Source organism: Semicossyphus pulcher, unplaced genomic scaffold, assembly GCF_022749685.1.
Source record: "Semicossyphus pulcher isolate SPU_LCO1_2020_fin unplaced genomic scaffold, fSemPul1.0.p SCAF_11, whole genome shotgun sequence".
Classification (NCBI taxonomy): domain Eukaryota; kingdom Metazoa; phylum Chordata; class Actinopteri; order Labriformes; family Labridae; genus Semicossyphus; species Semicossyphus pulcher.
The window spans coordinates 25,493,787-25,521,383 of record NW_027211615.1 but is presented as its reverse complement, the minus strand read 5'-3'; the positions used below and the strand labels follow the sequence as shown (position 1 = coordinate 25,521,383).

The window sequence follows — 27,597 nt, the reverse complement described above, 5'->3', positions numbered from 1 at the left end:
TCATGTGACGCTTCCTGGCTGCTCAGCCTTCCCCTCTGACAGTGCTGCCACCTTTCACACACACCAGAGGACAAACCTGCCCTGCAGTTAACTTCACCCTAAACAGGAATAGATGTTGGGCCCAGGAGCAAAGTGAGACATCTATCATATAACCACTGTGGGTGATTTTTGGTTACATGTCTGCGGGCTGTGTTGGTGTCAAAAGGACCTGAGGGAGTAAAAGCCTAATCTGCAGGTGTTACGGTCCACTGACAGGTGAAATAAGGTCAAGCCTTTCCCTTCACAAACACTAAAATTAATATGAACACAAAACCTTTTACTGACAAAAACACACATTTTAAATGAGTCACATTGTAGTCACTCCTCTTGATATGGTATTGTACGAGTGCTTGTTTGGCATGTCCCTTTACCCGACACCTACCCACCCATGAATGTGAGATTTTTTACTAATTACCGTAAAATCTGGAATATAAGACGCTGTCTGTTTTTGGGAGTATCCCTGAGGGGGGAAAGAAATCTGTATCTATTTACTAATATAAACGTGTATACAAGTTATTTCAACACTATTTACATTTATTTTTATTTAAAACACATTCAAAACACACAAATTATAGCCTACCATCTGTTTTCACGATGTCGAGTTTGCAGTCCTGCTAGATAATGGGAACTTTTACCCCTTGCCCACCAAAATTAGTGCGCTGACGAAGGTTTTTCAGACCTGGGAAGACCCGCTAATACATGCCGATTGTCTCTTTTCCCATTGCCAGTCAAGTATACTCCTGTCGGTCTCTTTTCTGCTGCGACACCGTCTGACGTCACAAACGCGCCGGAGACAGAGTTAGTAAACAGTGAAGATGTTACGGTGGTTAGGTCTTTATTGTATCTATTACTTAATCAGTCTGTTTGTCAAACTCGGCGCTGACAAATTTGGAACGATGTTCGAGCGCTGCTCGGACGGAGACGGGTTGAATTTGTAGCTGAGATGACGAGGAGTCGCAGAAGTTACCGACGGGGGCGGAGATTAGGTTTTGTGTTCCCATCAATGCCGATCGGAGCCGAGGCGATAATTACCCGGGTCTACTGCAGAGTCTTTTGACCCGGGTCTGAATGCCGATTGCAGCCTTTCCCACCAAGCAAAAAAGCCGGGTGTTAGCGGGTTTTTTGACCGGTGGGAAAAGGGCGGCTGCACTGGCGATCATGAGCGCATGTCCGTGACGAGGCGTTAGCTTCATCAAAATCAAATCATCAATCAATCAATCATCAAAATATCGTAACACGATAAAACACCTCTCTGTATTTATACTGGTATATTGGTCGCATCAGTACATAGGACGCAGCCCACTTTTTAGATGACTTTTTTTTTATTAAAACAGCGTCTTATACACCGAATCTTACGGTAACTTTGGGATACGGTGCTGGGAAATAAGCATGTCACAGCTGTTCGCTATGTAACTGAAACAAAAGCCTGATTTATTTACTCTATAAAGTATGTAAATATATTTAATTGAATATTTATTTTCTTTTGTATATTGCCTCCTTTAAGTTGTTCAGTATAAAAGTTGAATGGCTACTGATGGCTATATATATATATACACTGTCTATGGTTGATTGCCAACAATTGCAGGTTTTTTCAACATCTCCTCAACATAAATCAGATCCGCTTACAGCTTGAAACTTGTGCGCCGTGCTGCAGATAAGCTACATATTCTTTTTCAAATATATAAATAAACACAAAAAGCTGCTTGAAGAAAAAACGGTGTGAGGATTTGTGACCTCGCCCAGCCGCACACTGCCAGATCACACCTCTTGTTTCGCCATCATCGTCATCGCTCTGAATCCATCGCCTCGTCATGTTTCCCCCCGTTAACGAAACGAACCGGTTTCCGTAGAGATCTGGCGTGTTTACATCCGGAGCGCGTGCAGCTTCTCGTGGCTGTCAGGGAGTCGTGTACATAAAGGTTTATATAAAAGGGAGAGAGCTTTCTCGTGGTGTTTGTACGTGTTCATGAAACTTCTGCCAAGACTTCTGTGTCCATCGATTTTCTTTTTTTTAAATAATAATAACCCCCCATCTGTCCTGTTATGACCCCCTCCTCTCTTCTTGCCAATGTAAATGTAAATGTTTTGTACGACTACATGGTTTGTATATGAGAAATGCATTGTAACTGCATAATTTTCAAACCTTTACAGTGTAAAACACGAGAAACGCAAATGTCTTCTTTTGTTTTTTTGGTCATTTATAAAAACAAAATAAATAAACTGTGATGGAATAATCGTTTGTCTCCAGTTTGATGCATTCACTTCCTGCTACAGAGTCCATTCAGGGTCCGTCATGGAGATCCATAAATTGGATTGTTGACTCAGCAGTCTGTCAGCAGTGGCACCGTCCCATATTTTACCGCAAACCAGCGACAGGTCTTCTGGAAATCAGTCTCATAGCTCATGTTGTATTCACCTCCTCATAACACTGCAGACAGTCCTGCAGACAGCGGAGTCACTGATGGAGTCCCGGACACGAGTTCTTCTTCTGCTCTGCTGATATTTTCCAACCCTAGAGGAATAAATCGACCCCTGCAAACATAAACAACACAAAGATGACTCTCGAGGCCCTCTTAGCAAACACTTATATTTAGATCCATTTGAAGAGCAGTGGGTCACTTTAATCTTTTAATTGCTCTCATGCGCACAGACACTCTCACCTATTTGCCCCTCTTGTTGCCTTTGATCTTCTGGATCTCCTTGGAGCTGAGGATTAGCATGCCGTTCTTGAAGCGGCCCACCTGACCCGAGGGGGCCGTCCCGGAACCAGAGGACACCTTCTTATTCTTATCCCTGCTTGAGAAGGCGGCACAGACACAAGCACGGGTTTTAACAACTGAGACGCAACGACACAGTCTCTATAAATGTTTGGCAATTGGGGATTAATTGAAGCTGAAGAAGACAGAGGTTAGACATTATAGAAGGGCTGTCTTTTCTGTGCATATATTTTTGAAAATGTGTGTTAACGGAGGATGTTATCAGTGCTGAATGACAAAGATAATAACCGTCATGTACATATTTTGATAATATACAGATTTAAGGACACTGTGCTCATTATTTATTAAATCCTAGAGGTAGGGCTGTCACGGTTCTGAATTTTTCTAACCGCGGTGAAACACTAACACCCCCGTTGCGGTTTGGTGGTTAACCGCTGCCTCAGCCCGCTGCCGGAGTGTGTTTTGATTATTTAACTGCAGCGTGTGACATGAGTGAGCACAGCACGAGTTGTGGAGACGTGACTTTATAAACCACGACTAAATTCGTATCCTTAATTGTTGAAATTAAATCCACGGTGACGGGCGGCTAAACCAGCATGTCTGCACACAGGCGCGCCCAATTAGATGCCCAGAGGGTTGAAACAGCGGCGCTCTGACAGCAAGTTTGTTGTTCATAATGTTTCGATCTGTATGGAAAGATGAGGTGCATCCCTGGGACGCATGGATAGTTTATTGCGTCCCTTTAGGTTTTAATGTGCGGGATACGCTGGACGCGTACCGAGCAACATGACTGGGTCTGTAACATTAAAAACAAAATAGCGGTGATGAAACACTCGTCCACTCTGCGGCTGCCGTCACATAAAGTATTGTGGTCATGAGGTTACCGTGACAGCCCTACCTCGAGGTTAAGTTTTGTTTATGTCAGCTTCACCCACCTTTGATTGCTCTGCTTCTTCTTTTTCTTCAGGTCCTACAGAGCAATGACACAACATGTTACAGGAAGAAGACAGAACAAGGTCGCTTTCACACCTGAGCTGTTTGGTCCGTTTGAACTGGTGCGTTCAGACTGATAGTCCGGTCGGTTCGGGGTGGTGTGAAAGCAATCTCGAACTTTGGTGCAGACCAAACAAACAAACTCTGGTCCACCTAAAAACGGGGGTCTCGAATCACTTTCAATTGGACCAGGGTTTGGTTCACTGCAGGTGAGAAAGCGATCCAGACCAAATACAGGAAGTGAAGCAAAAAAACAGTGCATAGTGTGTTGACACTGGCAGAGAGACACGCAGCCGTGCAGCAGGATGCGTAAAGGACAGACTTGAGGGAGCGATGAGGAAATGGAAATATGGGCAGACCAAACAATTTCACAAAAACACGGAGCTGTTCAAACTGTTCAGTGAAAAACTAAAGGAGACTGAAGCTGATCGATCTGTGGAACAATGTCGGTTAAAAGTAAAATAAAAACTCAGTCAACAAAACATTAAAGTCCGCGTTTGAGTTGAGTGTGATTGAGGAGTGTGCTCTCTCTCTGTTTACTGCAGGGAGTTTATCACGTGGAAATTCTGACCAATCAGAGAGCAGTTTCCTCGCACATCAAAACTTGGTCTGCTGGTAAAAGCTGCCGTGTGAACACAAACAAAACTCAAGGCAAACTGCAACTTTGTAACAACTTTAGGTGTGAAAGCGACATAAGAGTTTTTAAATGACACTTTTATTGTTCAATTTATACAATTTTTAAAGGTATGGAAGTTGATCACCTGTCCGAAAATGATTTAACTCTTTCACTAACAAAAAAACATTATGATAGAAGTAAAGCTGAGTGAATGTGTGGCTCTTACCGGCTGAACCTCCTCCCTCTTTTTCTGCTTCCTCTCTTTGATCTGCTGCTGCAGCACCTTGTAGTTCACATAGTCCTTCTTAGGAGGCTGATTAAGAGACAGATCAAACTGGGATTAATGTCTCCGCTCCAGAAGAGCTTCACTGTGTGGTGCTGATTAAATATGTCCAACGCTTGAACTTACTCTGGCTCCCAGCATGACGGCTCTGTCCTGTTCAAACACACGCTGCTGCTCCTTCTTGTAGCCCGTGATTCCAAACCGATGGACCTCCAGACGAGCCTGGTGAGAACGCACAGAAGAGCAGTGTACAGTCAAATACATCACAGAGTAAAGTGGGCTAAATGTAACGTGTAATGTCACAGTCACGTGGCAATTTCTACAAAGCAACAACATCAATTTAAATGCTTCACAAAAGAACATGTGCAGCTAGTCACCTTTTCCAAATTGAGTTCTTCCGGCTCTCCGCTCTCCTCCTCCTCTGTCTTCTGAGGGGCCTTGAAGTGAGGACAGCACGCACCCGGAGGAAGCAAAGACAAGAGAGGAGCGAAAGTGACGTGAATGAATGTTGACAAGAAGAACATAAACAGAGGATGACTTGGGGTCGCACGGTCCCACTGAGGAGGTGAGGATTCAGAATTTCTTTGGCCTGTGTCATGGCAACTGTTTTAACAGAATCAGGAATACTTTATTAATCACCGGGGGGAAATTCAGGCGTTACAGTTGCTCTGACACAGAGAAATATATGGCATAAAATAAGTAAGAAAAATGTCAGACATGTGCATTTTATATACAATAAAATAAGAGATAAAGATTAAATGCTGAGAAGTGGATCTATGGTGATTTAAATATGAATGCCAGAATATCGATAAATGCAAAATATGTTGGACACAAATGAGCAGATCTTGTGAATGTTTCTGTGCTGTATATAAATTCAGCAGTTGTATCATCAGATCTGACACTGTGAAAAAGGATGATGTTTTAGCTCCAGGTCATTTTAAATTCATTCCACGTTACATTTTTCATCATAAGTGGATGAAAACAGATGATCTAAAATGCTGTTTCGGAGACTTGAATGACTTTCTGGATAACATCTGTGGACTCGTCTGTCACAGTGTCTCTGGTTTAGTTTATTTTTTTATGAAAAGGACGCTGAATGAACAATCTGAAGAGCAACGTTAGCCACAGGCTCGCCCATCCCTGCTGTTCCACAGACAGATACAGAAGGTCTTTCCTACCCACCTCGATCAGGCTGCACAACACCTCTGCACATGAGAAACCTACAGCCACTGATCTGAATGTGTCTATATATATTTCAGTTTCTTAGGTTGTGTTATGTGATATTATCTATATTTTATTATAATATATCCTATTCTATTTTACATTATAATAATATTATATTTGTTATTGTTGGAAAAAAATTTGAAACTTTATAATCAAATGTTTTAGAGTTGAAGTTACATATCCAAAAGTTTTATAAATTAAATGTTTTAAAAGTTAAAGTTCTTATAATCAAATGTTTTAAAAAATTAAAGTTCTTATAATCAAATGTCTTAAAGTTAAAGTTTTACAGTCAAATGTTTTAAAATAAGTTTTTATAATCCAAAGCGTTAAAGCTCTAAAGTAGACTCCTAAGCTGAGAAACTCGCTGGGCTCGTTATAAAAGCCAGGTGCAGATCAAAGGGTGGGAAGCTGGCCGCCTTATCTGATCTAGAGATAAGAAAACAGGTGTCACCTGCCCAAGGGCCCCTCCCTTATCTGTTGTACAGTGCGTGGGCGTGCCTAATTGGCCAGAGTGAGGAAGAGTCCTGCGGAAAAGTTGGAAATGTGTCGGGCGAAACTGAGAGGAAACAAGCTGAGGGCAGAGAGCCAGAGCTGGGGGGGAGGGGCTCAAACAGGTTGTGATACTTGCGACACACTTTAACTACTTAGGCAGAAACCTGAAAATAAAAAAAAGTTGTTTTAAAAAAAATGTTTTTGCCACAACATTACTGAACATTTACTTGACATTTATATGTGTTTCTAGTGCATTTTCTTTCATATAATATTGGTCGTTTTGTATTTTTATTGTAATGTTGAATGTTAAAGTTGCTATTACAATCTAATTTCTCCTCGGGGGTCAATAAGGTACTCTTTCTATATATCTAAATGTAATCTAGTGAAAGCATCACAAACAGAACATATGTTGTTTGTTTATTATGACATGAGGTTGCAAATGTGATATAATGAATCTGAAATTATTGTCTTAAATTCATGAGTGCAGGTGTAAAAATGAGTAGCTTTCATAGACACAATTGAAGTGACTGAATATTCTATTAAAGATTTGAGTCATTCAGCAAACAACAATATTAACTGTGTAATGGTTATATATAACGAGCACGGCTTCGGACTGTGGGAGGAAGCCGGAGTACCCGGAGGTGCACGAGGAGAACATGCACACTCCACACAGAAAGGCCCACTATGTCCTAACCAGGGTTTGAACCAAGAACTTTCTGGCTGAGAGGTAGCAGCGCTAACCACTGCACCACCGTCCTACCATATAACAGTAAAAACTAAAAGAAATAAAATAATTGCAGTGTTGTGAAGACAAAGCGTGTGCCCTGTACTAGCATAACAAATGATCAAGAGGTTCTCAGAGAAAATACACTGCAATCAATGCACCAGACAGCAGGCCATATTTCCTCCTTAATCAGCAGGTTTGGGCCTTCATGTCATCAGTCCAAGCTGAAATCTGTCAGCCCGAGCTGTGCTTTTATAAATAAAGTTTACAGAGTGAGATCAAACGGTATAGACTTACAGGCTTTTTCTCAGGGGCTGACATCTGCTTGGTTTTCTGTTTCTTTCTGGGATCCTGAAATGTCACCACCTCCACCTGCGGCACGTTTGGACCTGAGTATGACATTAATGAGGGGAGGAATTAGAAAGCATATCTCAGTGACAGCTGCGCAAATGTATCGAGCCTGGGACGCTAAGATAAGTCATCACTAAGTGAATCATTTAAGTGCTAAATGAAGCATTTTTAAACATCATCATGCAATGACGGATTATGCAGGGAGTTTTGGCTTGATTACTTGAAAGAAAAGAGTCACTTCAGAATATAAAGTAACATGAAAGAGGTGTTTTTATACACCTCTGCTCACCTGTTTGTTTAGTTTTTGGTTGCTGCTGGTGTCCAGCTCCAACATGATCTGCTCTGTTGTCTTCAGCGTCACTGCAGATATCCTCAACTGCAGGGAACTCCTCTTCCTCCTCCTCCTCTTCCTCGTATCTTTTTCGTTTTTTCTTCGTCTGAGACTTCAGCTTCTTTTTTGATGCTGGTCCGTTACCTGCACAACATGACACAAACATCTCTTTCTAGGGCAGTCTTGAAATCAATTGGTGGGAAAGCATCACTTCTCTGTATTTGCTATTAACATCTTTTTTTCATGGTGAAGTGGAAGACACACGAGGTAATAACAAAATATGATCTTCAATCCACAACTGCCTGCCGTCACTACTGGATGTCAGACCATCACTATTTACCACAATCAGAATGGGGGTTTAACACATTCAAGGAATTTGTTTTGGTGTTTTGGTGCAATGCAATGTGACAATTCTGCCTTTATAAATCTCATAATTATCTGTTTCTTTTAACACAATCAGAGAGAAGTTAATTTAATTATTTTTGTTATTATTAAGGCTGAAGTTAGTGATGTTACAGACAGGGTTTTAAGGATATAAAATAAGACCTGCAAATAAACAATAGGTGAATTACAAATGTGTTTTAGGGCTGTGGGACAAATTAAAATTTTTCATATTATAGTCCTGTACAATACCTGTATAATTCCTACAGGACTCAATCACAACAAAAATATTGGGTATTTAATGGACTTATTTAACCACATCTAAATGACGTAAAGTCACCTGTCTGACGCTTGACAGCACGCTGACTGTTTAAATAAATCACCTTTGTGACTTGTAATGACAAAACCGGCTCATTTTAATTTTAAGCGCTTCAGTGCATAGAAATCATAGGGACAGCAAATAAACGCCAGCAATGGAGTAACGTTTAGGGAGAGCGAGCTAACATTAAGGGGAGTCCATTGTTAGAGAATTAAAGGGCGTTTAATGCCACAACAAAGATATTATTCTTGTTTCAACAGCCTACCTTTACAAGCAGACACATGGTAGAGCAAATTACAAAGAGGGAACGGTCGGTTTTAGACAATAACAGCCGGCTAAAGTAGTTATTTATGCTAGTTAGCTTCCTGGCTAACTGCACTTACCAAAGTCATAAAGCTTATCCAAAACGTTTTCAAGAAACAGACTATCTTCGTCTTCTTCTCCGTTTGTCTTCGAGTTCATTTTGAGCAAATTATATTACAAGTTAACGAAATAATCTTGCAGCCACGACAGTGTGAATGACAACAAACCGTGAAAGCACGTGGGACACACGGAAGCAGAACCGGGTTTGTCCTTTGCGGCCGCCGTAGTGCGGAAGTAATACGGAAATACCCAGTTTACACACGCCCATGTGAGGTTCTTCGAGTGCTGCTATCATCTTGGGGTTGTTTTATGAATTGGAAGAACTTTTTAAATGCACGATTGACTTTACTTGGTGCAACGTGTATGTCGTGAAGTGTGACAAAGTATGGCATCCAAAGCTGTTTATTCGGTATGTAACCTTTTTTTTGCCATAGGGCTAAGCTAACTTCTGCTCTGTGTTGTAGCTCAGTTGACATTTGACGTTTCATTCAAAAAAGTGAGTGCAAAAGTCAAACTTATGTAAAAACAAGGCGTCCTGTAATCCTATTCTTACTTGTAGTTGATACGTTATTTTTTGAATTAATTGCATTCATTTAATTTCGCAGTAAAATATTTGCTGAGCGACATTTTACTGCTACAAAAGTCTGTTAAGCAATCACAACTGTTGGCTAAGAATAAGAAGAATTTAAGAATGCATGGAGCTTGCCAGACAAGTTGTGGTAATGTAACTTAAGCTATTACAGTATTGGTGTATGACTCTTCGGGTTTCTGTCACTGTAGTGAAATCATAGTGTAGTATTAATGTTTCTGTCTGTGTTTCGTCATAAGTTACCTGTTTAAGTAATTAACCGCTTTCCTGCTTGAAAGGCATGTAACACTGCGGTTGCGACATTGTTTTAGCAGCAACTGTCTACTGGTTTTCTATCCTATCCGGCAGAGGTGGAAAACTATACAAACCATACATAATGAAAATGATGAGGGATGCACGATATTGGATTTTTTGCCGAAACCTGATTTGCTGATATTTTCCAACCCTTTTTGCCGATTGCCGATTTCGATACCGATATATTAGGCACATGTTTTTTTCCACCTAATTGCAGTGAACATCAAGTCTCCCCTGTAGTGGAATTGATGTCATACCTACTCTTATTGTTGTATTGGCCAAAAACTGCCATACCGCAGACATCTTGCACCCTTCTTGATGCTTGACGGGAGTGGCGTGGTGCATGCAGTGTGTGCGCACACTCTCGCCGAGTTAGTGTCTTGGCGGAATATATCAGCAGTAAAATGACATATATGGCAATGCCGATATGTCATTTTCAAGCCATAATTTGCAGATACCAATAACATGCCGATAATATTGTGCATTCCTTAAAATGACCAATGTAACTTTGTTAGCAGAGCACTTTAAACTGCAGTGAAACTTTCACATAACTATTGTGCTTAACTACAGTTTTAAGGTTCTTTCTATTGTATGATACTTTTTACTTCTCCTCCACTTCACAGAGGGATATATGGTATTTTTTCAGTGCACTGTTGGTCTTTGTCAGCTTTAATTACTGGAGACTGAAGTTAAATCTTGAGGCAGGACTTTGCAAGAGTATTATAACATTTGATGCTGCTGCTTTACCTACTTCTTAATGGAAAGGGTCAGAAAGGGTTTTGATAGCTGTGCTCACTGGTACTGTGCCCTTAAGTGTAAACCATAGAGTAGTATACCTTTGTCTGTATTTGTCCATATTTTATAGTAAAATCTGACTTAAATTATATATTTTATGCATATTCAATTTAATTATTGCTTTATCACAGCTTTGTACTTTGAATTTGTCAACCAAAAAATTATTGAAATATTTTATGCTTACAAACATAGAAATATGGATATATATGTCTGATTGTAATATACTGTGACAATGTTTCTTCACAGCATCGAGACCCTATGCTGAAGAAAAGAGATGACTTTGAGGACATGTTGGAGGAGAGGAGGAACTCCAGTGATCTGAGATACGCTCTCAGATGTTACACACCTGTTCTTTACAAGGGAGTGACGCCCTGTAATTCCAGCATGCTGAAGGGAATGGTGCTCCAGTCTGATCAGCTACACTATGTCATCAATCAGGTACAGTAGAGGTAGACGCATACTAGGTTGCCATTCTGGTTAAACCTGATAGATGTGGTCTCAAGATTTCTCTCAGAAGTTTGCAGGTTAGCTAAGAACATTGTTTATGGAGAAAAAAGCAGGTGATCTCAAAATAAAAATATGCTGCGTTTTATTTTAAAACTTTGATTCAAATGTTTGATTGAGGGTTATTTTGTTTCTACAGGATGGGCTAACATTTTTATTTGAATTGTCCAGGTTTCCACAGAGACGGGCAGAGCCACCGACGACCTCCAGGAGGAGGCGTCGGCCATCTTGGAGGAGATGGCTCACTGTCTGCAGCTCAGCACCGTTCGCTTCTTTGCCTTCACGCTCAGCAAAGTGTTTAAAACCTTGTTCAGGAGCATCTGTGTCAATGAAGAGGGCATCCAGAGGGTGAGAACACAATCAGGATAAACACTCAAGTGTGAGTGGAAAAGTTGAAACACTATTCAGATTACTCTAACGTGCCTTTGCCTTGTTTTTTAGCTCCAACAGGCGATTCATGAGCACCCGGTGGTTCTATTACCCAGCCACCGTAGCTACATGGACTTCCTGCTGATGTCATACCTCCTGTACACCTACGACCTGGCTCTGCCTGTCATCGCTGCCGGCATGGGTAAGCCTAAGAAGAGTGTTACCAGATATAATATTCATAATAGTTGTTGTTGACTCTTTGATAGAGAGGTGTCTCTTCTCCGTGATGGTAATTTCTGAGGCTCTTCATAGTTATGTTGGTGTTCCCATCAATGCCGATTGGAGCCGAGGTGATAATTACCCGAGTCATTTGACCAGGGTCTGAATGCCGATTGTTACCTTTCCCACTAAGCAAAAAAGCCAGGTGTTAGCGGGTGTTAGCGGGTTTTTGACCAGTGGGAAAAGGTGCTTTAGGGGCAGAATAATAAAACATCTCAGGAACAACACAGGACCTTCATGTTTTGTACATTAACCTGAAGTTTGCGTTTCCCTGCAGACTTCATGGGGATGAAATTTGTCGGGGAGATGCTGCGGATGTCCGGAGCTTTCTTTATCCGCAGGTCGTTCGGTGGAGACAAACTCTACTGGGCCGTCTTCTCAGAGTACGTCAAGACCATCCTCAAGGTGAGGAGGCTGTTCTTATCCTTGGATGTTTAGTCATTAGGGAGGAAAAAAGGACACTTTGTCTTCCCAGTTAGAGAGCGTATGGATCATGTTCAGTCTTTCTGTCGTATGATTAGCTCTATATCTTGTAGGCGTTGAAGGGGTTATTTCAGATTTCTGTATTTTACTCTTCAGAATGGATTTGCACCAGTCGAGTTTTTCCTCGAGGGGACCAGAAGCAGAACGTCCAAATCTTTGACTCCAAAGTTAGGTAAGTTACAAGAAGAGGCAAATATATACTGTCCGACTTCAAGATGGTTGCATCCGTACCTGTCCAGTTAAACACCTGCAGTCAGATCACATCCTGTGTATTGTTTCTCGTAAATTAAACCCTAGAATTATCACTAAATATCAAAGTTCAATTTTCACATATTTCTACATGCTTCTGCAAATTATCCCAGTGCAACTTATTTTCTATCATTCTCTTCTTTCCTCGTCCAGGTCTGTTGAACATAGTCATGGATCCGTTCCTTAAAGGGGAGGTGTTTGATGTTCACCTGGTGCCCGTCAGTATCAGCTATGAGAGGATACTAGAGGAGTCGCTTTATGCCCGAGAGCTGCTGGGTGTTCCCAAACCAAAGGAGTCCACATCAGTGAGTCATAAAACATCTAACTGGAAACACGATTACTACTATTTATATATGCATGTTCTGCAGCCTGAAGAAGGCGTGTACTCGTGTTGAGTTCTGTGTCTTTAAACCTGAATTTTCTCTGCACATCGTAACATCAACCTTTTCATCTCTTATTTGTAGGGTCTGTTCAAAGCCAGAAAAGTCCTCAGTGAGGATTACGGCAGCATCCATGTGTACTTCGGTCAGCCTGTTTCTGTTAGAAGTTTGTCTGAGGGGAAAGTTAACCGCAGCCAGTTCAACCTGGTACCAAGGTATGATATAACAACATTAAACTATGTGGGTAACTTTTTGTTGTCCAAATAAACAATTAACAATCATACATTTTACTATTTGGGACTTTTAAAAAACAAAAACCCTCTCCTACTTTTACCACATTTGGTTCAACGACTCTGACACCTGCATGAAAAAGTAGAGACAGTTCAGGTGGAGCGACATGTTTCTTTATCAAATAAATAGAAACAGACTCGTGGGCTGCAGTTACGTTACTTATATGGGACGTCATCAACCATTTCTAATGCTGTTTTAAATGGATGTTTAATCAGCATGATGAAGGTAACTTTTGGAAACGAAAGCTCACTTCTACTTCCTGTCGGCACACACAACCTGTGTGTGCGCTGCAGGTGCAGCCGCTAAAAGTAAACACATACAAACATGTGAGACAGAGGCACCTAAGTAATGAAATTGTTGTCATGTTTTTCTCTGTGTGTTTGAGAGGCAGGTTAAAATTAGATAACATGGACTACATAAAATCCCTTTGTGTTTCCAGACACATCCCCAGGAAGCCCGGCGAGGAGATCAACAGCTTCGTGAATGACTCAGCCTACACGCTTGTGCGTGCCCAGGAGGAGAACATGGTCCTGAAGCCGTGGGTCCTTCTGGCCTCCCTGCTGCTCCAGAACCACCACCAGGACCACGGGGCGGCCGCAGGGCAGAAACGCGGGGTGGAACTGACCGAGCTCACCGCACAAGCTCTGTGGCTCAGAGACCTGTCCCGGGAGTACGGAGCCTTCCTCCACTGGCCCGGTACAGTATGAGTCCAGTACAACAAACACTTATTCTGCTTCTTTTCCTCCTTCAGTTCTTTCTTTTCTGACTTTTCTTTCTCCCCCTCAGACCACACGTCTCCATCGGAGGTCGTTTCCTCCAGCCTGTCCCTACACCGAGGTCTAGTGAGGAACTGTGAGGGAAGAGTCCAGCTGGCCGTGGAACAAGGTTTGTTTGTTTATTTGTGTTTCTAATCTTGATTTCTGTTTTTCATTTCTGTATGTCTTTCGTGTAAAGTCAGGACAATCCTACAGAGTTTATTCACAGAGTACATTTAAGTCATCTAACTGTCGCTTACATGAAGAGAATATTACAAGTCCAGTATATCCACTGCTTATTTCTTGTGATCAGAAGTGGATAATTTAAGTGTTCAAAGAAATGTTCTTTACTTTATCAATTAACTTTCAATTTAGACTTTATTACATTTATTAGTTTTCTCAGACTAAATTTGGTCTTTGCTTCATTAAATTGAACAGCAAAGAAAACACCATGAGATAAAAAAACACTTTAATTCACCTATTTAGCTTTTTTAAGCAGTAAATATAAATAAATACAATCAATAAATTAATTATAACACTCTGTATTGTAGTTATAAGTAGCTTTAAAGAGGGGGTGTTATGCTGTTTCACATTTTAAGACAGATATATAATGTTACAATGTTGGATGTTCTGACTAAACGTGGGTGAAGTTTCAAATCTGTAGGTAAAAGTATGTTGGAGTAATCCCCAGGCGTCTCAGCTCTGACTGCAGGCTGCTGTGAACACCAGGTTTCACAGTGTTTTTTTGACACCTCACAAAGTGCCAATCAGAAGAAAGCTGGCTTGTAGGGGCGGGGTTTCTTAAAGGGACAGAGCTGACTGCGTCGATTCAGGCAGAGGCTGTAAGAGGGCCTGCACAGAGCACCAGTGTGAGATAAAGTTTTTTAAAACTGTAAATAATTATGCTAAGCTACTCCACAGGTATCACAGAGTGAAATATGAGGCTTGAAATTAGCATAATGTGGATATATATATAAATATAGTGTGTTCGTCTTCTTACTATTTCATCATTTGACTGACCAGCACAGAGAATACAGGCGGAAAATAACAGTTTGCTAAAACCCGGTGCAATACATCACCTTGTTTTCATGTTTAATGTTCTTTGTGCATCGTCCCTGCTCAAATAAAGCAACATAACATATTTTAGTGTCTTACTTTATGTGTATATGCCTCTTATCAACGCTAAATTGGTTTAAAGTGTTACCAATGCAAAAAAAAAAGTTTTAAAAAATTGTTTTGTGAAATCTTTGTCTTGCAGCAGCAGCACCAGCAGGGTCAGGGGAGCCTCAGAGCATCGTCACTCCAGAGGAGGAGCTCTTGAGCCAGGCGGTCGTCATCCTGTCCTGTGTCTCCTACAGGAACCAGGCGCTGCACGTCTTCCTCAGACCGGCTCTGCTGGCCTCTGCCATCCACAGCGCCTCCTCCAACAACAAACGTACGACTGACACTGCTGTTAACGTGTTTAAATATACAATGCTATATAACAATACAGCCAATGCTAGAAAGGAGAGGCGTTAAAATGCGTGTTTGCTGCCTCTCCTGCATGTTAACTGTTGTGTGTTTTCCAGAGGAGATCTTCAACAGCTTCAGCTTCCTCAGAAACATGTTCTTCAACGAGTTCATCCTCTGTCCTGGAGCTACAGTGCAGGTAAGGCCTTGTAGCTTATGAATCATTGTATGGCCTATTCAGTATGGCTTTCATATTTAACGCACGTCTTGTAGGACTTTGAGGAGGCCTGTTACCTGCTGATGAAGACGGGAGCTCTGCAGATCACCCAGCAGGAGGTTCTGGTAACAGAGAGCGGACAGAGAACTGTTGCCTTCCTCACCAGCATGTTAGATCCCTTCTTACAGGGATACCAGGTGAGAGACTTTATAGTATTTGTACGTTGGACTCAAGCTTCAAAACTTTATTAGATTTCTACAAGCTCAGTTTCATTGTGTTTCAGGTGGTGTGTCGGTTCCTGTGCGAGGAGGCCACCGACGCTCTGACAGAAAAACTCTTTATTCCTGCTGTCAGGAAGTTCATCATCAAACAGCTCCTCGCAGGTTTTTTCTCTTTTTCAAAGCTTCTCATTTGTTGAAATACTTCTGCCACAAAATGTACCCACTGTATGTTATGTCCGTGTGTTGTATATCCAGGTAGACTAAGATACACTGAGGTGTTGTCGTCCGACCTCCAGAAGAACGCGCTGGCGGCTCTGCTAAGACTCGGAGCTGTACGGAAAGTCAAAGGGTATGTTCTGATCGTTCTCGTGGGCCTGGTTACTTTGATTGGTTTAAACACAAGCAAACAAAACATCACTCCTGTTAGACTTATGCAGCTTTAAATGATTAAAAAACCTCTTATGAAAGGGTGTTCATTTTTAGTTTTGGTGTCTAAGTGTTTATTAGTTTTACTCACATTTCATTAATTTTTTCTTTCTAGTTTTAGTCGATGAAAACTCGAAACGTTTTCTCGCTTTAATCTAATTCAGTTGGCCTCATACAGGTTCGCTCTGCTGTAAAGCGCCGTCCTTTCATTAATTACTTCCTGACGATGTTCTCAGCGGGTAAGATAGATCCTCAGAGGTGATATGTATGTGGAAACTTCTGTAACGTAACGTTACCATGTAGAACAACAGATAAGCTGTGCAGTTACAGTACATGCTGCACATCCCTCTCTCGCCTTATTTGCAGCAGCAGTGTTGGTTTTAACTTTAATAGCTTTTATATATTTATCATCGCTTCTCATTTAAACAGTCTGACTGAAGCAGACAGCCGACGACACGCCCCTTTTTCTGTGAGCGCGCGGCCTCAAGCAGAAAACCCGAGTTCACGGCTACCTTTGTCATACCTGTTATCTCTAACTGGTGCTTCAGGCTTTATGAGCCAGATTACTCAAAGACAGTCCGGGTGTGTGGAACTTGCAGCCCTCCATTTTGCGTGGATGCCGTCATGTTGTTGTCAAGCTGCCGCTTTCGGACATCCTCGCCTGAACGGCTGGGTCAGATTCAGGAGGATCTGCACGCCCCTCAACCAGTTCAACCAGTTACAGGGATGCATGGCTTTTATTTTGATCTGTTAGACGCACAGCGGGGAAGTATCATGGATTTTAAATGTCCGACAGCCGACCACTAACATTTTAGTCCCGTCTCGTCTCGGAGAAACATACATGTCGTCACAGTTTTTATTATCAATGATCTATTTTTAGTCTTTGTCGTGGAAAAAAGGTCTAACACCTAAACTAACACCGCTCTGATAGATACCTCAAACCCTAAATTACGGATCTGTTTAATTACAATCAAATGCCCTTTAGATTATAGCCAACTTGATTTTTATTCCATTTGCACAATTAAAACGTCCTAAAGCTGTGCTGCCCTTTTTAAGTTTGACTTAATTGCCTCGACCACATTGTATTTGGGGTGATAAGAAATGAAAAACATTACAAAAACTACTCTTTCTTTTGTGCTGAAAATGATGTGTGCTTCAATGTTTGACTTCAGAGCGGAGCAGGGGACTTTAAAGGTCAACAAGGTGATGGTGAACTCATTGGAGGACACTTTAGGTAAGCTCAGGACCCTAAACGCCCCACAGCTTCTTCTTCTCTTCTGTCCTTTTTAAAACAAATGTGTCTCTTTGTTTAGGAGGAAAACTGCCCACTCAGAAGGCGGCCGTCGCTCGCCTCTAATCGACCTCATTATGTGAAAAAGAAAGCTCCATCTTTCTGCCGACGACGGTACCCGAGCTCTCCTCTGACGGTCCAACCGAACTGCTTTCCGTGAGAGGTGGAACAAAAGAGTTTCCATCTGGAGACAGCTTTTACTTTCTCTTTCTTTCTCTCCCAGACTCTCCCACTAAAAAGCTTTTATACATGTTTATAAAACCAGATGATGTCGGCGCTTTTTGAAGATGAGCTCTTTGGCTCATTCTGAATAACTGACCTTTCGCTTTGAGCAGGCGCGTGAAAGCTTCTGAATGTGCCAGCTCCACTCAGGAAAGCGGCCGTTCTGCATTAATGCTTTTGATATTTATCCTCTAACACTCAGCGTGGTTTTCTTTGTGTTGGCTTCAGTCTGTCTCTGTTCACTCGCTGATTGTCTTGTCTCTCTGAGCACTTTAATCTATTTATTCATGTGGTGTGGACCTAACTCTCCTTTCACCTAAAGGTTTCTCTGTTTTTTTTGTAAAACAAATATGGCTAAAGTGTGTGGTTACCTTGTTCTGCTTTTGCTAAAAATGATTTATTTTGCACTGTAGGAAAGAGAGATTATATATTTGAGTTAAACTTGCCACAGACCCAAAACCTACTTAAAGTAAAGCTTGTACCCGGTGTCAACCACCTTGGGTCAAGTTTGAAACACTCCGAGCTTCATCCGTCTTTGTTTACACAGCGGAGTTTATGCTACAGGTTTAATTCCAGTGCCACACAGATGCCAAACAACATATGAAATTGCAGTTATTTACATTGAAGCTCTACCAGTTACACCCAGTGACTGTATAAAAAGATGGACGACGCATCTCTGTCTGCTCTCATTGTATGAAATTGAAGCCGAGGCGGGCGCTTCCATCTTGCGATGGTGACGTCATTTGGAGCCAGAGCAGGTGGAGCCGCCGTAGCCACTTCTGCTAACCAAAACACACACTTAACTTACTGAAAAAAAACAGCAAGGATCCCACACGCTGGTGTGTCTAACAGCAGAACAGCTTCTTGTGTCGGTCCGAGGTTAACGTTCACAGATATATAAACTTCAATGACTGTAGTGATTGTTTTAGTTACGTCTCCTCTCGCTGTTCCTCCTCTACTCTGCTAATCTGGAACAGACCAGATTTGTCAACAGAGCTGTCAATCATCCTTTTGACAGCATCAAATAACTAATTAAAAATAAACTTTTCAGAGAAATGAACACTTGGACTTAAATCAGCATGATAAGAACTAACTATAATGACAGAAACCATGTTTGAGAAAAATGTATTTTGATTTTATAGTTTGACTCATGTCCCATCTGTTAACATGGAGGAGGCGGGCTTTATGAGCTATACTGCAGCCAGTCAGCAGGGGGCGATAGAGAGGGTTCGGCTTCACTTTTAGGGAGCTGTCATGTCGTCCATCTTTTTATACAGTCTGTGGTCACACCAAAGAAAAGAGTTTGAAATATATTTACATTGTTATCTCCTGTTTTTCAGGTCTAGAATAGTTTTTGAAGTTGTTTCAAATTTACTGATATTTTTAAGATTTTCAAGGTGAAACATTAATTTTGCTACAAGGGAAAGAAAAAAGGGGCAGTTGCTGTAAAACAGAAACTTAAAACAACAAATTACGTGACGCAAAAGAAAAACAGGTCAGCTTTAAAAGTAACACGTGACGGGTGATATCTCAGGATTGCCTACTGAAATGTTCCCACTTAGATTAGAGTAACAGATCCCCGTCCTGAAGCTATTTATTTGGTCGTGTATTAGCAGTGTTGTCATGTTTACCTTGAAATCCCGGTCAAGTGTTGGAAGCAGATTGTGGTTTTACAGAAATGAGCAGAGCTGCACGAAAAAAAACCTCATTGGTTGAGTGAATCCTTAACAGCCACACGATCCTCAGACACGACAGGTACAGCCTGTTTGCATATCGGTGCCAAAATTACACCTGAGTTTATACTAATACATGACAGTTTGTTATCACTGCTTTAAATATATATATGATTATGTTCCCGTAACAAGCAAAATGTCTTAAATGTGTCCAAAACAGTCATTTACGAACTTAATTAAAACAGTGTCTAATATGAGCACAAATCGCTGCTCTCGGTCAGAAACCTTGTATCTCCATATCTCATCATTTTAATTGAGTTTTTTTCAGAAATTTCAGTTTGCAGATATAATGAAACATACAGGGAACTGACTTTATAGACGGCCAATGTGACAATGCAGTGTTTATTTACAAACAGGTTTTTTTCCTAAAAAGTAGTGGTTTTGGAGATACAAGGTTTCTGCTGCGAAATTATCTTTAATCAGGAAATGTTTGATTCACTGCAAACTCTCGGTACCTTACACTCGGTGCATCGGACAGTTTTGCTGGTATGCAACAAAGACCAAGGTTCAATACACAGCTGCACTCCAAAGCCGTGTTTAAGGGCCTGTGTCCACTGACGGCGCCTGTTGTCTGCACAAAACCAGAGCAGTTCAGCGCCCTCGGCGCAAAAAGGTCCTCGGCGTCAGCTGTTTTTTGTCGCTGCGCTCTCAGTTGAAAGTTGTTCAACTTTTGGAACATCGCTGCACTCGTCGGTGTCACCTCTTCCTTACCGACCAATCAAAATCAGGAAGGGGCGGGGCTTCTGATAGCAACTTAGCTTCTGCTAACACCAGGACACGACTCCTTTACATCGTTTTCATGTTTTCTTTGTAAAATTACCTCCAATAAAAACAAATATTAAGCATACGGAGCGATTTAAAACAGACTTAACGATCACTACCGTGGGAAGAGGAAGTGCCGCCAGACAACTTTTGTCACCTAGCAACAGTAAGCGTTGATAAGATTGAATTTTTACATTGAAAAACTTGCATTGACCAACTTATGCTAACACTCCTCCAACTGCAGAGGCTGTCTGGAAATTAAAGACTTTAAATCTTATTTGATGTTAAGCAGTTTCACACAAACCCATGCTCTATCAACAGAAAGGTCGCGCTGAAATAAAGAGACATCATCTGTTTTCCAGGAGTTTTTTTTAGTGACCCAAAGTGCCAATATTAATCCAATGCTTCTTCTGATACGTGTAAAACAACCGTGGAGCTGCTTATCTTTACATTTGAAAGCAGCTAAATATAATAAAATCTTTGTGAGCCAAATTTGAAGCTTGAACGAAGCAGCTCTGCATCTTCAGAAACGTCTGTAGAACGACAGTCTGCACGTCAACACGCGTCACCCAAAGTGCAAGTCTGCTGTGTGAGTGTACGTGCGGTTAATCTGTTTTCAAGCAGCTTTTATACTGAAAAATGTCTAAATATTTGACTCCTTTGTGTCTTTATACGTGTGTGTGCAGTCATGACTAAGTGTGTGTGTCGGGTGAGGCCTTTTCGTACCAAATGTACAGGCTGATTAAATACAAAAAGCATGTTAATAAAGAGTTTTGATGACTAGTTTCAGCCCTGACTGTGTCTCTTTGATAAACTGAAGCTGATTAAAATTCACTCCTTATCGTTCATGTCTGTTTACAGTCAGACCTCTTGTGATTGACAGCTGAAACTCTTGATGTTAACTGATAAAAACATGATGTGATCATATTTAATTAGGCTGATGTGTTTACACGAAATAAAAGAGAAAATACGAGTGTTATACTCCGTCTCTCGTTGGTCAGAGTCAGTCGATTTACTTGATTGACATCCACCAAAAGACCCGGGGGGAGATCCAAAGATGCCCCGATGTGAAGGCCGCAGACGTATTAGCAATACCACACATTTAAAATTAACAATCCAAAATTATGAAAGAAAAATACAACATTACCTGTTTGCAAAGTCACCGAGAAATACTTATATAGTTTGGAAGAGTTATTTTAAAGCAAATATGCACATACGTTGTGTTAGAGATGCTGCAGGGAGAGACCACCACACACAACAAACCTCTAGGTGTCAGACTTGCCTCTCTGTGAGCACGTTGTTCATGCAGACACACGCACACACACACACACACACACTATCACAGCAGCATTTTTCATCATGTTTTGTGGCTCTGCTGCTGAGTAAGAGACCGCTGCCAGCAAATCCTCCACTTTCCATCCATATTAGCCTTTCTCTCACACTCGCTCAGGCTCTGACAAATTATTGGTTCATCTACAGTTGCCATACATAACTGCTTACACACACACACACACACACACCAGTCCATCCATCCATCCATCCGAGCGTTTCCTCCTCCTCCTGCTCTCTCTCCCTCTCTCTCCATCCGTCTCCCTGGTGGTGTTGGTGTATAATAGAGTCAGCCACAGCCGTATCAGCACTTTATCCGCTACATTATGACAGGCTGTGTTGAAGCGACACACACACACACACACACACACACACTCACACACACTCACATGTAATAAATAAACGGCTTCTCTGACCTGCGGCAGCCGCTGGGAAACAAAAGCAGCAGACTGCTACAGTTTCAGGAGCAGAAGTGCAATGTGTTTAGTTTTGCTCCTTTTAGTTCTGTCTGTGTTTTTTCTGTCGCTCCAGAATTTTTTCGGGGGGATTGTTGCAACCTGAAAAGATTTTGTGGCAGCTTTTTTCAAGAAGTTGTTTTGTTTTGAGGCTCTGCTGGAGCACAGGAAATAGCAGAAATAGTTTCAGATGTCTTCTTAGCAGCCGTGTCCTACCAAACAAAGGGCTCTGGATTACAAAGGTTCAAACAACGGATGGTTTATTTGTAGATATAGAAGAGCACCAAAACATTCTTTTAGATTTGAATCAGAGAAGTATGGAAGCCCTTAGTGGACATGCATACGTACATTTGACTTATTTATCGTGTTATCTCGAGCAGCACTGTAACGTCACATGATCATAACTCGTATCCCCAGAGTTGTAAAAGCACAAAACAAACATAGAAACAGGCTTAACTTAACTCATTAGTGTCGGCAACGGCAGCGTCTGTGATATCACAGTGACCAGCCTGTTGTTTTGTTTTCTACATCGCCCGTTATCACGAGAAAAACAAGCTTTGTTATCTCAAGATAAAAAGATAAAAAAGAAAGAAGAAGAAAACAACCGTGAATGACTCGTTGTTGCGGGAAAACAAGTAAATGAAATATATGGATGCATGATCACTTAGGGCTTCCGTAGAAAAGTAAAAGACCACACCATCAACAAAACGCAATTTAACAATTATTGTTGTTCTTTTTTTAAGATTCTTTTTTTGGCTTTTGCCTTTATTACATAGGACGGCTGAAGAGAGACAGGATTTGTGGGGAGTAGAGAGTGGCGGGCGACATGCACCAAATGATCGGCAGACCGGGAGTCAGTGCGACTGTAGCCTCTGTACATGGGGTGCCTGCTCTACCGACTGAGCTAAACCAGCATCCTATTTATTAATATTTTTGAAATGACAATGTTTAATTTAGTGCCGTTAAACTCTTTGTTGACGTCGTCTTACGGAAGCTTTTTTGGGGATACGGATAGGACAGAACGAAAACAGAGAGCGAGAGAGAAAGGTGGGATGGAGGCTGCAGAGGTTTGAATTTATGGAAATGCTGGAAGAGACGTGTTCGAGGTGTGGTCCGGCTCCTGAGACTTGATGAGATGACACTGCTTACACAAGATTTAAGTGTAATGCACTCGGGTCAACAACCGGGTCATGAATACCTCCAAAACCAAAGAGCTGATCATCGACTTAAGAAGATAGAAATCTGATCCACGTTGACTGGGTGGAGAGGGTCTCGGATGATGACCTCTCCTGGAACGCTAATACCACCGTGCACGTAAAGAAGACCGAGCATGGTATGGCTAAGTGGACTGCTAACAGTTTTCAACATGGAAATATTGATAAATAATCACACTAAGACATTGAGTTTTGGATTTATTACAAGGGATTGACTGTTGAGAGCCTCAGAAAAGACACTGTGGTTGGATTTGGGAGTTGCTGAAAGAGAGACAAACACGCCAGACTTGTTGTCAGCTGTCGGATTTGAAATTTTACCGTGCAACGTTCAAAAGATATTAGAGACGTATTAAACTATGTCCTCTGATGCTGTATACAACATCTGCGACATAAAGGGATTCATGTTTTGTTTAACAAGGACGTGAGTTTGGTGATGCACGTAATGACCAAATTGCAAGATCGCAGAGAATGCACGGTTTAATTTGCGTTAATTGTGGCGATCACGACTTCTAGGAGAGCCTGATTATTCCCTCACTTTGTGTTTGTGTGTGTGTGCTTGTACAGGAGTGACTGAGTGCACACACAGGCCCGGTGTTGTGCCCAGAGGGATCTGTGGAGGTCTATATGTAGCGAATTGATTGAAAGAAAAAGGGACCCTGGTGTATAATGTTTCAGCAGCAGTTAACCTCAGGTAATGTTAGCTTGATGGATTCGGCTCATTGGCTGCGGCAGATCCTGTTTATCAGCGCTGTGCTGCAGGCTGAGACATTTTCATACAGAAGGAGAAGCAGCACTAACGCAGACTTTTTAGGCCTGTTAGGTGATCCCAGAGGAGAGGCCGGGAGGTCCCAATTAGGACGCGTTTTAAGGGTTTCTCAATCCAACCAGAAAGGCGACCGTCTGAGCGTCTCGGCTCCACTTAAACTCGTCTCATTCCTTATTGACAAGTTAGAGAGGAAAAAGTCCATCTTCATCGGTAAAAACTTCAGGAGATGAAAAATATCATCCATAAATTACACGAGGATTCAACAGTGAGCTCCAGCAGATTCAAACTAATTACACTTTTCAGCTTAAAATACCCTGAAGATGACGTCCTGAAAGAAAAGGGACTTAAAGGACTCTGCTTGAGTTTTTATTTCCCACAGGTGTACTGGTCACTGAAGACAGTTTGGTGACTTCCCGTTAAATCTCTGCAACGACCCAACGAGTTAAATGATTGAATATTTTGCAAAAATAAGAAAATATCGAAAGAAAAGTCCAAAATATGAAAAAATGTTTGCCAAACAGAACTTTAGGGCCTGTGTCCACTAACGGTGTTTTTTGCGCTGGCAGCGTCCATGACCTCAATATCAGAGCGCTTCTCACCAGTGCTTCCTGTTGCTAGGTTACAAAAGTTGTCTGGCAGCACTTCCACTTCCCTGGGTAGTGATCGTTCGGGCTGTTTTAAATCGCTCTGTATGCTTAACATTTGCTTTTATTGAAGTACATTTTACAAAGAAAACGTAAAATTGATGTAAAGGAGTCGTGTCCTGGCGTTAGCAGCAGCTCTACACCTGGAAATTATACCCTCGAAAGAACGAAAGGATTAGCTTCTCCTCCGACATAGCCCCGCCCCTTCTTGATTCTGATTGGTCGGTGAGGAAGAAGTGACTTTGATGAGTGCGGCAGGGATCCAAAAGTTGAACTATTTTCAACTGAGAACTGCACTGGCTTTGTGTACAAAATAGGTGCTGTTAGTGGACACAGGCCCTTATTCTTACTTCTTTCCTATTCTTTTAATTATCTGACGACCTCTCAGGTTTTATCTTATTAGCCTTTGGATACAGTGACACATTAACCACTGAGTATTTATAATCTGTTTTAAAACAGTAACAGGGTCAGTTTTCTGCTGAATGAATACATTTATTTTATGAACTTTATGTCCATTTTTCTCATTAATCCTCGTGTACTATGCAAGAAGAATGCAAGCCTTATTTTTATATAATCTATAGCTATATTTCATCACTTGTTTCTTTTCATCATATCTTTAAATAGGAAACAAAAATACTTGTATGTTATATAATGCCTTTATGTGCATTCTCAATGATTACAACACTTGCCTGTCTGGCTAAGATCAGCTGTGGAGCACTGGTCACAAACGAGACACTGAGGGCAAACAATAAGATATAATTACAGTATTGTTGTTTCTATTGTGCGTATAATGCATCAAAGGCGAGCTGCTCTCAGATCAGCGATTAGTGCTGACTGGAAACATTTGCATGTTTAACTCTGTTTGCATAATACAGACATGTGACGATCTAATACGCTGAGATAATGTCTGCAATTAGCCACAATATGATTTCCCATTCTGGATGCATTTGATTTAAAGTTTAGCACACACACACACACACACACACAGACACAGCTATGCCTCTCAGTCTCTGTGGGACTCCACGTGCTGCCAGTTCTTGACAGCAAGATAAATAGTAATCCTCTGATGGATGCTGCCATGAAGTGAAAGCTCAAGAAGATTTAATAAAATCCAATAGAATCTAATTGAAGTGGCATGAGCGCGCGCGCGCGTGTGTGTGTCCGTGTGTGTGTGTGTGTGTGTCTGTGTGTGCGTATGTGTGTGTGTGTGAGAGAGAAATAAGTGTGTGTCTGTGTCGTGGAACCTTTGTAAAGCTTTGTTATTGGAATAAAGATCCAGTAAACACAGCTGACAGGCGGTCTTTTAATGTACCTGTGTGTTTTCTGTTTGAAATACAGGTTATTCTTCAAATGATTTATTGTGACACTTTGTGGTCTGGCAGAGCACTCCAGAAGTTTCACACTTCCTTATATTCCATTACGTAATGTTGAGCACATGTTGGGCTTCATTATCTAAAGGAATAGGAAATATTCCAGCTTGCTTTGCAGGACAATTTTAAAATCTGGAATATAAGTCACATTCTGTTCTTTGGGATGTCCCTGGGTTTTCTATAGCCTTTTATTGATCAAAAAGTGTCTTCAAGTTGTTTCAACAAAACTCATTCAAAACATACACAAATTATAGCCTACCATTTGTCTTCACCAGATGGTTGGTGGAGTGTCGGTGGCGACATTCGCGGAAAAAATCTCAATTGGCGCCCAGTTAGTGACGCGTTTTCCATCAGCCAGCAGTGGTTGGTCTGCCAGAGAGGGTAGGCGGAGCTAAGCGGCTGCTTTTCCGGTCTCTGCAAGTGTTGCGAGTAAACAGTAATCTACTATGGCTGAACAAACAAAGAAAAGATGGATGACTACAGATACAACTTCAACAAGAAGTGAAAATCCAAAGAAAAAGAAACAAACTCGACGCTCAGATGAAGCAAACAGTCTGAAAAGGAAAGCGACCGTCAGCCAGGAAAATCAAGAGTTACAACCGGAGCCAACCGTGGACGTCACACATGCAGCACTGTCTGGATATCTGGGAAGTGTGCTTCCGCAATTACCATTTATCGCCATAGGTGCCGCCAAAGAGAACGAAGAGATCTTCAAGATCATAACTTTAAGCTCAGCCTACGGTAACGTTGATTGTTGTGAGGATGGCAGCTGTACTGGCGATCATGTCGACGCATGTCCGTGACGAAGCTTTAGCTAGATTATGGCACCATCGTCAGGGTAAATTATCCTATCACAATAAAATACCTCTCTCTGCATTTTATACTGGTATATTGGTCGCACCGGTATAAAGGGCGCAGCCCTATTTTTAGATGAAACAAAATGTATTGAAAGTGCCTCTTATACTCTGAATATTACGCTAAGTAAGAGGACTACTACCACCCTCAAATCCCTACACTAAGTGGCATCCAGGGCAATAAGGTTAGCTTAGCATTAAACAGGATGTTACTGCCAAATGTTGTAACAGAGTTTAACTTCCTGTAAACAATAAACTTTTTTTACTTTTGTGTTTATTTTACTGTATACAATTTCACTTTAACCCTTGGGTTGTCTTTATGCTAAGCTAAGCTATAATAGCTTCACATTTGTAGTACAAACATGAGGGTGATCTTTGTATCTAACTGTTAGCAAGAAAGCAAATTCCCATTACGCTTCTTTGAGTACAGAGCTGGAGCTAGGATTAGCCTAGCTTGGCAAAACTGTATTTGGAGAGAAAGAAGCTAGCCAGGCTCTAACCTTTGGGTAGCCTTTATGCTAAGCGAAGCTACAATTGCTTTTAATGAAGAGTACAAACATGAGGGTGATCTTCCTATCTAACTCTAAGCAAGAAAGCAATTAAGGAGGATTCCCATAATGCTTCATTAAGGATAGAGCTGGGATTAGCCTAGCTTAGCATAACTGTATTTGGAGGGAAACAGGCTCTATCCTAAATTTAAAAACACATTAACAAGCACATTTAAAGCTCAGTAATCAACCCATTGTTTCTGTTTATTTCGTACACAAACAGACAAGTTTTCTTTAACGAATACTTTCCTACAATTGTGTTTGTGTGCTTGCAG

At 41.4% G+C, this 27,597-nt stretch overlaps 2 protein-coding genes across 3 annotated transcripts; one reads left to right on the top strand and one right to left on the bottom strand.

Moving 5' to 3' along the window:
* Positions 1-228: 228 nt before the first annotated feature.
* fsaf1 (40S small subunit processome assembly factor 1) lies at positions 229-9,020 on the bottom strand. 2 transcript variants are annotated; one of them, XM_069657210.1, is made up of 9 exons: positions 8,854-9,020; positions 7,729-7,914; positions 7,386-7,477; positions 5,026-5,085; positions 4,775-4,870; positions 4,592-4,678; positions 3,692-3,726; positions 2,700-2,835; positions 229-2,571 (listed from the first exon to the last, which is right to left on the bottom strand). In XM_069657210.1, exons 1-8 carry the CDS (start codon positions 8,930-8,932, stop codon positions 2,700-2,702), a joined length of 771 nt encoding a protein of 256 aa, XP_069513311.1. In that variant the 5' UTR covers positions 8,933-9,020; the 3' UTR covers positions 229-2,571. The 2 variants fall into 2 exon arrangements, with proteins under 2 accessions (XP_069513311.1, XP_069513312.1); XM_069657211.1 differs by having other exon boundaries at positions 2,700-2,832.
* Positions 9,021-9,119: 99 nt separating this feature from the next.
* On the top strand, positions 9,120-20,913 carry gnpat (glyceronephosphate O-acyltransferase). Its single transcript, XM_069684541.1, has 17 exons — positions 9,120-9,242; positions 10,758-10,949; positions 11,187-11,363; positions 11,457-11,586; positions 11,941-12,068; positions 12,243-12,318; positions 12,549-12,700; positions 12,860-12,990; positions 13,506-13,762; positions 13,853-13,951; positions 15,080-15,256; positions 15,390-15,469; positions 15,544-15,684; positions 15,771-15,870; positions 15,964-16,057; positions 17,307-17,368; positions 17,448-20,913. The coding sequence occupies exons 1-17, from the start codon at positions 9,219-9,221 to the stop codon at positions 17,489-17,491; spliced, it is 2,064 nt and encodes a 687-aa protein (XP_069540642.1). The 5' UTR covers positions 9,120-9,218; the 3' UTR covers positions 17,492-20,913.
* Positions 20,914-27,597: the final 6,684 nt, after the last annotated feature.